The sequence below is a fragment of the Palaemon carinicauda genome, chromosome 30 (genome assembly GCF_036898095.1).
Source record: "Palaemon carinicauda isolate YSFRI2023 chromosome 30, ASM3689809v2, whole genome shotgun sequence".
NCBI classification, from domain to species: domain Eukaryota; kingdom Metazoa; phylum Arthropoda; class Malacostraca; order Decapoda; family Palaemonidae; genus Palaemon; species Palaemon carinicauda.
The window spans coordinates 51631899-51644517 of record NC_090754.1 but is presented as its reverse complement, the minus strand read 5'-3'; the positions used below and the strand labels follow the sequence as shown (position 1 = coordinate 51644517).

The 12619-nt window shown below is 34.4% G+C and overlaps 2 protein-coding genes across 3 annotated transcripts in view; one reads left to right on the top strand and one right to left on the bottom strand.

Moving 5' to 3' along the window:
- Window positions 1–1265: 1265 nt before the first annotated feature.
- Sam-S (S-adenosylmethionine Synthetase) lies at window positions 1266–11435 on the bottom strand. 2 transcript variants are annotated; one of them, XM_068353772.1, is made up of 7 exons: window positions 11060–11435; window positions 8640–8707; window positions 6915–7047; window positions 5948–6060; window positions 3032–3198; window positions 2368–2746; window positions 1266–2256 (listed from the first exon to the last, which is right to left on the bottom strand). In XM_068353772.1, exons 1-7 carry the CDS (start codon window positions 11187–11189, stop codon window positions 2011–2013), a joined length of 1236 nt encoding a protein of 411 aa, XP_068209873.1. In that variant the 5' UTR covers window positions 11190–11435; the 3' UTR covers window positions 1266–2010. The 2 variants fall into 2 exon arrangements, with proteins under 2 accessions (XP_068209873.1, XP_068209874.1); XM_068353773.1 differs by lacking the exon at window positions 5948–6060 and adding an exon at window positions 5042–5154.
- A 488-nt stretch (window positions 11436–11923) lies between these two features.
- Pex19 (peroxin 19) overlaps window positions 11924–12619 on the top strand; it is a 101108-nt gene continuing 100412 nt past the window's right edge. The window contains exon 1 of the mRNA XM_068353771.1: window positions 11924–11947. The gene's annotated coding sequence lies outside the window, so the exon portion shown is untranslated. The remainder of the gene's footprint in view (window positions 11948–12619) is intronic.

Genomic DNA, 12619 nt, shown 5'->3' with positions numbered 1-12619 from the left:
CGTCACAATCGCTTGCCATTCATTCCTATTTCTAGCACGCACTTTTGCCTCTCACATCTATCCTCCTATCACCCAGAGCTTCCTTCACTCCATCCGTCCACCCAAACCTTGGCCTTCCTCTTGTACTTCTCCCATCAACTCTTGCATTCATCCCTTCTTTAGCAGACAGCCATTTTCCATTCTCTCAACATGGTCAAACCACCTCAACACATTCATATCCACTCTAGCTGTTAACTCATTTCTTACACCCATTCTCACCCTCACTTCTTCGTTCCTAACCCTACCTACTCGAGATACACCAGCCATACTCCTTAGACATTTCATCTCAAACACATTCAATTTCTGCCGGAACATAAAAATTAGGAAGCATTTGAGGTGAAAAGAACAGACAAATTTAACCACGGATAACTCAACTATAATTAAGAAGAGAAACAATATACCAATCGTTTTTTGGTTATTCTTTGAGATGGCTTTCGAAGTATTAAAACAAGCAATTAGAGGAGTATTGCAAAAGTACATTATACCAGAAATACTCAACCATTTTGCAGCAAAAAATGATCGTAGAATGTTATTGACAGATGAAACTGAGAATGCAATGGAAATGCGTATAAGATAAGTTTCATGAATAGGACATTAGGTGAAAAATGCAAGGAAGCAATGAAATAAAATAAATTTCATAAAATGGCTCAGACAAACGGGGTAATTGAAGATATTACTGTGCTCTGTAACAAGATGCAGACGTTAAAATTCCATGTCTAAAAAGTATACCTAGGATAAGAGGGAATATGATTACATTATGGGAGAGACAGAGTTTTATTAGTTTAGATTTTTCTTGTTTAACAGGCTTTCAAGCCAACAGTAAGGCTAAAGAACAGCAACAGGCTAGATAAACAACTCTGCCATTTGATACTAAAAATTTTATGAGGGCAAGACTAGACTTGTCTAATGGACACATAAGAAAATGGAAGGAGAATTATAAGCTGGCCCTGAAAATTGCGGTTACAGAAAAACAAAAATGCAACTAGAAATATTTGTCATATGTAATCAACTACAGATACATGGTAATAGGGTAACTTATAAAAGTATGTTCACTTTTAGTGAATATTTCTTAAATTCTCAACCTGCTCTGTAAGTTCAATGTATTTGTGCAGGATTTAATCAAATAATTTGACCAGGAGTTAATGACTAATTGATAGCCTTTTATAAAGCTCCATATGATACACTTATTAGCAATTATAATCTTTGGTGGAAATTAAACAAATAACTTCTACTTTACTTTTACTTTTCCATGTGGTAAACATATGAATGCATACATGCTGACTTTTATTACGTATAATAAATACAATGTACTCGTACATTTCAAAGCTTTAAATTCTTTAAAAATGATGAAATTATAAACTATCATAGTTCCCAATCGCTCGAGGAAAGTGCTGGCGCACCAATGTGAGAACATCCAAGGAAGGTGGCCGGAGTGTTTAAGAGAAATGCTCTTTTCCATTAGAATTTTCATAAACACAACACAAATGCGTAGTTCTTACATTAAAAAACTCTAGAGGAAAAACTTGCTCTTCCTACACATTTGCAGTGCCAAACATGGCATACGCAAGGGGTTGCAGCGGCGAGGCTCAGAGCCGTCGCATATGCCAGTCCGGAACTGTGGTCACCTTGCAGGGGTCCTCGAGGGAGGGTCTTGGTCCAGGTTAAGGGACACACCTGGCACCCCAAACCGTAACCAATCATCACCGTAAAGCACAAGAACACATGAGCCCAAGTGCCTGCCTGATACAACGTGGGGGTGCACTCTCAAATACTAACAACAATGCGTTTACACTTTAAATATAGAGTAAAATCTTTGCACAGACTGGCATTGGTCACTAAACGCTCACACGAAAAGCCACTCCTGCCTAACTTGCCGAAATGCAGCTAGGCAGGGGTGGCTTATGTGTGCTTTTATAACTTAAAAAGGAAAAAAAAAAATTAAAAAAATATATACATAAAAGGCAAATAATTCTACAGTTTTGGAACAGTCAGCTGTTTTGGCTGCTCCCAAGGGAATTGATCGCGGCCGAAGTGTCCGTAGCAAGAGGTTTCGCTGTAGATTGGTCTCTTCAAACCCAATTCCTTGACAATCTTTCCTGGCCGGAGATCAAAGTTGTGCTTTACGATTTTCAACAGCTGTTGGGATGTGTACTTTGACGTGCCATAGTGGAATATACTGATGCTGACTGGTTCTGCAACGCCAATGGCATATGAAACCTGAAAGAAAATTTAGACATTTAGTACCAAGGAACACTTCAGAAATCTTTAGATACAGGTATAGCAAGTGTCCGCATACTGATGGTTACATACAAGACGACAAGAACTTACCTGTACGAGGCAACGCTTGCACAAACCGCCTTTAACAAGAGACTTTGCAACCCATCTGGCAGCATATGCAGCTGATCGATCGACCTTGGTATAGTCCTTGCCAGAGAATGCTCCGCCACCGTGGGCACCCCATCCGCCGTATGTGTCGACAATGATTTTTCTGCCTGTGAGCCCGGCGTCACCTTGAGGTCCACCGATGACGAATTCTCCACAAGGGTTAATGTGATATTTGGTGTTCTCATCCAGGTAGTTTTCTGGGATGACTGCCTTAATGGCCTTTTCCATGATTTCTTGGCGAACAACGTCTAGGGTCACCTTTTCAGAGTGTTGGCAAGAAACCACAACTGTGTCGACGCGGATTGGGATAGCTGCACCTTGACTGCAAAGAAATAATTGCAGATTTAAGTATATAGACATACATATAAAGTACTGACAACATCGAAGTTAATTTTTTTAGTTTTATTGGCAACAAGAACAGCAATATTAAAATGCAGTAACATGGGGCCGATAGCCAGTAAATCCAATGTTGATATCTGCAGAATTATCTTCTCCATCTATGACTGTTTATTAGACAACTATAAAAACCTAAACCTAAATTTTCATGCCTGATAATCTTTTCTCAAAGATCATCCAGCTTACGGATAAGCTCAAGAACACTACATACTCAAAGTAATATTCCGCAGTGATCTGTGTCTTGCTATCTGGTCTAGCCCACCAGAATGTACCATCTCTGCGAAGCTCGGCAATTTTTTGGTTAAGACGGTGAGAGAGGGTGACTGTGAGAGGCATACACTCTTCTGTTTCATCAGTGGCATAACCAAACATCAAACCCTGAAGTGAAGAGAGGCAAAAGTTGAACTACATGCAGTACTTGCTTCATTTTCATCAGCAACCCTTTGATAGTATTTTTTTTTAATTTTTTCTACTAGTGCATTGAATCCAGTGACATTTTGACTAATAGCCAAATTGCTTTATGAATTCTGGGCTTTATGGGCCTGCACTGGAGTTGGAAGGATGTCAATTAGGGCATAAGTGCCTGGGGGAGGGGGTTGCTGCATTATGAAGAAAATGCCGAGAGGTTTGATAGCAAGGTTGAAAAATGTAGATAAAAAACAGCCAGTGGAAAAAATGAAGATAAAAAAGCTAAAGAGAGGAGGCGGCTAAGGTCTGAAAAGATGCTGTAAAGACCATGTCAACAGTGCATCTGATGAGGCTCACTGTTGACAATACCCCTTACGGTGCTAGCTGTACTTAAAATAACACTGAAATCACAACACGCATTTCACGTTTTACAAACAACTCTACCTTTATCATGATATCACTCAGACTTGTAGATATGGAGCTGACTTTGATAAGAACGTGTATATTGTTTCTTTATTATCAAGGGTAATAGACATGCATAATCTTAAATTTTCAAAGCAATAACATTAAAACTAATACACTAAGGTCAACAGATGGTATTTGACACATCATAGCTCTTTAGTCTTAAGAAGTATTTGTCAGTTACACTTAAAATTTCAAGATTGTCTTATCACTTACCATACCTCAGTCGTATCTTATCAGACCGTTCTGGGAATATGATATACAAGTACTACAGTACCCAACACTGACCCTCTACTAGTTAACACAATAATAATTTTCATAAGTACTATAAAGAAGTTTAGTACATCTGACGCATAGGAGTATTACATACTGTGCTTTTATATCTGACGAGATCTTTCTAGTTCTGAATTATACTCACGAATTATTCTATTACATACTGTGCTTTTATATCTGACGAGATCCTTCTAGTTCTGAACTATACTCACAAATTATTCTATTACATACTGTGCTTTTATATCTGACGAGATCCTTCTAGTTCTGAATTATACTCACGAAATATTCTATCATCTTTCAAATCCTGCATTGTACTTGACTTAGAATTATTCAAATTTATATCAATAGTTTAGACCTCAACAGAAAAGCTAGGTTAAGTATTAAAATGGGAACTATATAAGTGCTAAAACGGATTAGGCTACTAAATATACATTGCATAAATAAGCAAAAAACCTTTTTCAATATAATTGAGGGTAAAGGCCCTGAAATTAAGCCAGATCCAGTAATGCAATATTTCATGCAACATCTATTTACTCTTACTATAACGAGAATACATGGGATTAGGACATATTATACCATCAGCTTTGGGAAGCAAATAACATTCCTGGTAAAGCATATATATAATGTATATATGCAAGTGAACAACATTCAAATTTTAATTAGAAAACCAGTGATAACTGACTACAACTAAGAACCCCATTTCAATGCATATCTAGCAATAAAGGTACTTATACTTAGGGTACTTTAAGACAGATTTAAGCCAGTAAAACTATGGTCTTGGTGGGACAGTTGCATAAATATATTCATTGGTCTTGGTGGGACAGTAGCATAAATATATTCATTTTGCAAAGCAATATGGTAATGCTGTACCACTAGAAGCTAAAAAATCCAAAATCCATACAAACAAATAAAAGATATAAAATACCACATTAAGCACTGAAATGGGGACTGGATACTGTACGAACATATACACTTACAAATACTGTAATCTCTTGCACCCCTTAATATGATCAGTAATGTTGTTCCCTCTACTAAACAATAATAAAGGCACAGGATAAAAGTGGAAAAGATTCATCACCTGGTCACCAGCCCCTATATCGTCGTCGCTGCGCCCAACGTGTACCCCATTAGCTATCTCCACACACTGTTGTTCCAGGGCCAACAAGACGTTGCAAGTCTTATAGTCAAAACCTGCGAGTCAAGACCCAACCGCATGAAAATATCCAGCCGTGACATTTTACCACAATTAAGTGAAAACTAAAAAGCATTCCCTCTTTATCCACTTCCTTAATCTATCGTCCAGAAATTCAATGACATTGTGAGATATTTCCTTTTTAAACAGTGCCATTACGAAGATAATTCTTCAATATCGAATTTAGTTTATTCACATGATTGCAACTGACAACTCTGTTGTTTAAATTTTGAAAATTTTTACAATGCATGGGCCTTTCAAATCAAATGTCAATTCTTATACTTAAGTTAGACTCGGACACCAAATTTACGTCAAAATGTTCTTATCAAACTACTGTGTAAGCTGCTGGCACAATTACAGCAGCAGACCAATTAGTAAGTTAAGATAAGGAGTGTATGAGTAAGGAATACTTCTGGTTACATTAAATGTTTATAAATAATGTACAGTACACCTGAAAGAAATTATTTAGATACCAACACCAAGAAATTACCTATTGACTGGACACAAGAGACTTATGAGAAAAATCTTGCTTCTGAGAAAAGAACCGATTAAGCATGACTTCTAATTTTAATGACATGTTACATCATCAGACAAATAATTGTTGCCTGAGAAAGAAAAAATAAAGCTCAACCAATTTCAATTATAAAAAGCAAGACTTCTCCAAAATCGGAAAATCACACACAAAATGTATAGACCTAGAAGATGAAAATAGCAACAAACTACTTCCAAAGGACCCCTGCAATGTGTGCTGTAAATAAATAAATAAAAAAAATGCCAACTTATGAGTTGTACCTGATCGCCCGCTCCAACATCCTCTTCGGCTCTGGCAACGTGCACTCCATCCGCAATATTTGGGGACTGTTGCTCAATGGCAACTAGGAGGTTACAGGTTGTGAAGTCGAAACCTGAATGCAATGAACAACTATAGCTACCGTGATAAAAAAAAAACTAGCAAATCCCCATCTTCCTTTTTAGAGAGCTAAACCACCGCCTAATATAGTCTCTATCTACACACTAAGGAAGCGTATGTGCAGTCGAAAGTAAACATGGTGCATCGTGATAGGACAACTTTTTAAGTTGAAACAAAGGTGGACTAGAAAAATAAGGGTTATGGATTATTCAACAAAAGTAATGTTTGTTTCTTAAGCCCTGTCCACACGATTGTGCATAACCGACAGGCAGTGATACCAGGCCACAATAGTTAGTGAAAATGAGGGTTGACGTCAGAAGCGGGAAAACTAAAGGCAGGGATCTGGCAACACTGTATGATGCCAGATCCTTGTCTTTGGTTTTGCCGCTTCTGACGTCATTAACCCTCATTCTTACTAACTATTGTGGTCTGGTATCACTGTTTGCCCATCGGGCATGCTCGATCATGTGGACAGGACATAAGCCATCAAAATAGCAGTACAATATTGTACTGAAAAGGCTTTTAATCATATTGGAAAAATGGGAAAAAATACAATACTGTATTGTACTGTATACTAGATTTACTTGATGTATGTGCTACAAAAGGGAAATCTACTTGATCCTATATGAGTGCAATAAAACTAAAAGTTTCTAAGAGAGAGCATAAAATAAATTGCTTTGTTCTACTTGCATAAAAATAAAATAAAATGCAATTAAAGAACTAAACTATAAATTGCAGGAAAAATAAAAATCTTGCACAGAACTATTTAAATGTACTGTACATTAAAAATAAAATATTCATATATCCATTATATGCAATATTTCAGAAACTAAAAAAAACACCACATACCTTTGCAAGAATCATCATATCCGATCTTTTTGATAGTATCCCTTACAATTTTTTGATAATCAACAACTGCTTTTGAGGTAATTTCGCCACAGATAAGGATCATACCGGTCTTGGTACAGGTCTCGCATGCAACCTGTCGGAAGAAAGACGTGGACAAAATCCATTATACAGTGATACCTCTGGATACGAAAGTTTCTGCTTACGAAAAATTCAGGATACGAAGTGATACGAAGATTTTTATGCCCCAGTATATGAAAAAAATTTCAGGATACGAAAAGCTTACGAGATCCCAACTCGTCGCTGAGAGTAATTTTTAAAAATTTCAACTTTTTTGTCAATTAACTGTACCTTTTTTTTCAGGGTATCAACCCTTAATTTAGGTGTACAGGTAACAATACACCACTGATCCAAATGCTTTACATACTGTAACTTTTATACAGTAGTAAAGAAAACGGACCGTTTTCTTAGGGCTTGGAGGGGATAACTAGGCTATAACTACATTATTGAATAATCTCATGGTAGTTTCTGGAATGGATTAGGCTGTTTTTAATGGCTGGGTTAATTATTGAATGATAGAAATGGCTGCATTGCATGTTTATTACTACAGTTTAGCGTGTTTATGAAAGAAAAGGTGTCTTTTCATAAGGCTTGGAACGGATTAGGCTATTTACATGTAAAACGCAACTCAGGATACAAAAAAAATCAGCATACGAAACCGTATCCTGAACGGATTACTTTCGAATGCTGAGGCATCACTGTAGTATTGTACTACGAACAAGGCCTTCCTAGTCGATTCGCATCACTAACCATATTTGGGAATTATTTCCTTTTCAAATTTCTTACAATTATAGAAACTTGAGTCACACACAACATATCAATTTAATGAATAAAACAACTTTTTCATGACTGAATTTATTTCCACTAATCGTGAAAAAAAAAATAAACTTAACTTTAACCATTCTTTCATTCTCAAAATTCAAGAGGAAAATGGCAAAACGGTAAACTAAATAAGTCAAACAAAAACTAACATATTCAAAATACTTTTTCCTAAAAGTTAGTAAAATTAACAAAATTTTGAAAACAAGCTTAACGACCTTTAAATGGGTTAAACTATAACATTGTATTCAAAGTAACTATTAAAATGGGTGTATGTATGATAGCGGCCACCTGTAAATTTGATTACGGCTAACTTAGAAAACGGCAATGTAAGGGAGGTCGCAGGGGGGAGTCAGGTCCTAGGAGGATTAATACTCAGGTCCCCTCCCCCTTAGGTAAAGATATTGCTTATAGGTTAGGTAAGGGGGGGGGTAGTTTACGTTAGTTGATGTCCATTTTTAATCCACGCGGGAGTGGCCGCTGATATACAAAGGCTCAAATTATAATATATATATATATACATATACATATACATATATATATATGTATATGTATATATATATATATATATATATATATATATATATATATATATATATATATATATATATATATGTATATATATATATATATATATATATATATATATATATATATATATATATATATATATATATATATATAATAATATATACATATGTATATATATAATATATATATATATGTATATATATATATATGTATATATATAATGTATGTATATATATAATGTATTTATATAATGTATATATATGTATATATAAAATATATATATAATGTATATATATATAAATAATTACTACAACTCACCTTAGCTTCTGGATCCTGTTCAAGATGGGCATCCAAAACAGCATCGCTGACCTGGTCACATATTTTATCTGAAAAAAAAAATATATATATTAATTACCACCGAACAGAATTCTAAAACTCAAAATATTCACTATACATTGGCAAATACACCTGCAAGGCCAGCCAAAAGAACTACTTGCAACGTCCGATGTCATTTGGCACCAAGTTCGAGTACAAATCCTAAGTATTTGAAAGATTTGAAGGATATTACCTAAGGACCTTGCAACCAAATCATGCGCCATGTAAGGTGGTTAGACTGGGACCTATGTGCCAAGTATCAATGGATTTTTTTTTTTTTTATGAAACTGCAGTTTTCTTTTCTGTATATATAACCTTCAAGAATTTCTAAGGAAATAATTCAATAAATCACTAAAAATTCATCTACATCAAAAATAACAATTGACTGAGTAGATTAGAACAATAAATAATTTGAAGTTAATAACATTGATCATAATTGAGAAATTTAAGTAAACTAACACCTTCATGACAATACTATAATATATATATATATATATATATATATATATATATATATATATATATATATATATATATATATATATATATAATATAAATATATAGTTCACATATAGTTCTTCGGACATATTTTGCTATGAAATGCTATTGAGATTTGGTAATCTAAACAAAAAATTTTGCTTATGTTTTCACAAAATAAATAACCTTGTCACATGATATAATCTCAAAAATTAAAATTGCAAACATTGATGAGGGCATCATTACCTTTGCTTGTTTACAAAAAAAAATGTAAACAATAAGTAATAAACAATTTAAATGGTTCAAATTCCAGGTATCATCTCAACCGAGTACTATTAATAAACTTAAAAGGTATTTGGCCACCTTACCAAAGTGAGCTACTGGTAAGTAAACAATTTTTCTTAAAAGCCCACCTTTGCTTGTTTACAAATTTTCAGAAAAAAAACTTGTAAAGCCTACCTTTGCTTGTTTACAAAAAAAAAAAAATAAACAAAATTGATAGACAATTAAGTTTGAAAATCGCGACATTGATAACGAATCATTAAGTTAAAAAAAGGTGGCTATCGGTATGTAAACAATGTTCTTTTCGTAGGCCTACCGTTGCTTGTTTACCAAAAAAAAAAGAAAAAAATATAAACAAAATTGATTGTCTAAGTTTCATAATCAAGATATTGATATCGTATCGCCCAAGTACAAAAAAGGCCTTATAATAAAGGTAGCTATCGGTATGTAAAAAATGTACTTTTCGTAAAGCCTACCTTTGCTTGTTTACAAACAAGAAAAAAATATAAACAAAATTGATAGACTATCATAAGTGTCATAATCGAGACATTGATATCGTATCGCCTAAGAACAAATAAGGCCTTTGACATGTCCTTACTAAAGGGAGCTACCGGTATGTAAACAATGAACTTTTCGTAAAGCCGACATTTGCTTGTTTACAAACAAGAAAAAAATATAAACTATGTGATAAACAATTATAAATTTCAAAATCGAGACATTGATATCGTATCGCCTACGTACAAAAAAGGACTTTGCAGTGTCCTTACTAAAGGGAACTATCGGTATGTAAACAATGTACTCCTTTGCTTGTTTACCAAAGAAAAAATAACCAAAAACCAAAGTTGATAAATAATTAAAGTTTCAAAATCAAGACTGATATCGAAGTACAAAATGGGACTTGGGCATGTCCTTACTAAAGCGGCTATCGGTATGTAAACAATGTTCCTCTCGTAAAGACTACATTTGCTTGTTTATAAACAAGAAAAAAATAAACAAACTAGTTGATAAACTATTATTTATTATAAGTTTCAAAATGAAGACATTGACATCGAATTACGTAAATGCAAAAAGGAATTTGGCAATGTCCTTACTAAACGACCCCTGGCTATCGAAATGTAAACAATGAATTCACCACATCGTAATTCGAAGCCTAAATCAATAAGGCTCCTTCGAGAGGACTTAGCATCTTCAAGTAAAAACAAAGTTTGTTTACGACGATATTTCTTATTGCGAATAAACATTATTGGTAAGAAATTCATATTCATTTATGACCCACGTGTTGTCTTCTATGTATTTTTGGCGCAAAAATAATAGAAAAAAACGGACCCAAGTTGGCGTTGGCGGACGTACGATGAAGGCCACTACCGGTATCGACTAAGACATCCTAGATTATTTTTTTCATTTTATAATTAAATTCCTTTTTTATATTTTAAAATGCGTAATAATAAATGACACAATGTTCCCTAAATGGAGTCTGCGAATCAAACTCATCTTCCAGGAAGAGGCTATAAAGACGGGGCAATGCCACGGCCAGACAACGACACACACACCGAAGAATCAATGCAATACACTTAAAAAAAAACGGTAAACATTAATGTTTATACCTGGATGTCCTTCTCCAACACTTTCACTGGTGAACAGGAATGTCTCCCTGTCTGTGCACTCTTTTAATCCTTCCCCACCACCACCACCACCGTTGGTGAGGCCGTTGTATGCGGCAGCGGACTCGGGCATCACGTCTTTCCGTTCCGAAACTTTCAGTGGAAAAGAGACCGAGGAATTGGCTCCGTCCTTATTTATAGCGTTCGGGCGTCACGTGACCGACGGCGTGCGCACTAACTAAGGCGGGATCTGTGAAGTTATAATTCAAGTAATAACTTCAATTGATTCGTTATTTAAGGAATTTGGAGGTTCCTCTGTCTTCTCTGAATCTTAAAATCTGGACTGTCACTCTCTACTCTAGGTGGTGGTCAACTTTATAATGTGGGTACTACTGTTTGGGTCATTGTTTTTAATAGTTTCGGAATGCTTTGACGTTTGTGTATTGCCACGTTTTGAATTTTTTCCCATAATTGACGACGCTGTTTTTCTCTTTGATTATCGTTCAGGGGACATTTCGTATCATTAAACAATTAATAGCATATAATATAAACCTTTTAGTAATCACATGTGTATTATATATATCTGCAATTATTTACAAATGATAGTTATCATCTATTACATATTTATGTTTTAAATACCAGGTGGACGAAACAATTTGAAAAACGACTTATATCAACGAACTAAAGTAGATTATAAGATAGGCTCTTAAGGGGGAGGAGCTATGGGCCAGTGACCAATCGACTTCAAGGGAGGTCAGCTGACTACCCCAAGGTTGAACCCCCGCTGATAGGCAGAATTGTTACGTGGAAAACAGGTGTCATAGACTTTTAATTCTTTCATTTTTCTAGTTCACCTTAATATTATGTCACTCAACTATGCATATATTTTTCGTGAGTATTTTAGTTGTATGTTATAGTAGATTATTTGTTAATTATACATTGCCTTCCTTTAATATCGTATTTTTAAAGATATATTTCCATAGTTGGCATATGAAATATTCTTTGGCCCTTAGACTTACCTATCGCTTTGTTTACATTTATACAGAAACTCTATCTGTACTTTAGCCACCATAGTCTCATAGTTTATTCTATGAGATATATATATCTAAATTCGATAGTCAGGGTTGAGACCTTTGTAGAAGTAATGGTTATATGTAGCAGTTTGTGAAGAGGATTTTAATGTTACTGTTGATTCCCATAATCAAGTTTTGTTACTGTAATTTTCTCTGCGCTAAATGTATATTATATATATATATATATATATATATATATATATATATATATATATATATATATATATATATATATATATATATATATATATATAGTTCAGTTTTAATATTTCCTTGAAAGGAGTTTCTTTAATACTATTTTTTTTTTCTTTTCTTTTTATTGTTCGAGATGATAATTCATTACTGGCAGTTTAAGATGACATAGCTAGCGTTTCAACAAGCCTAACTTGGTCAGAATTATAATAAATTTCAGATTTTTCATTCTCTCAAGCTATTTCAAATGTACTCTCTCTCTCTCTCTCTCTCTCTCTCTCTCTCTCTCTCTCTCTCT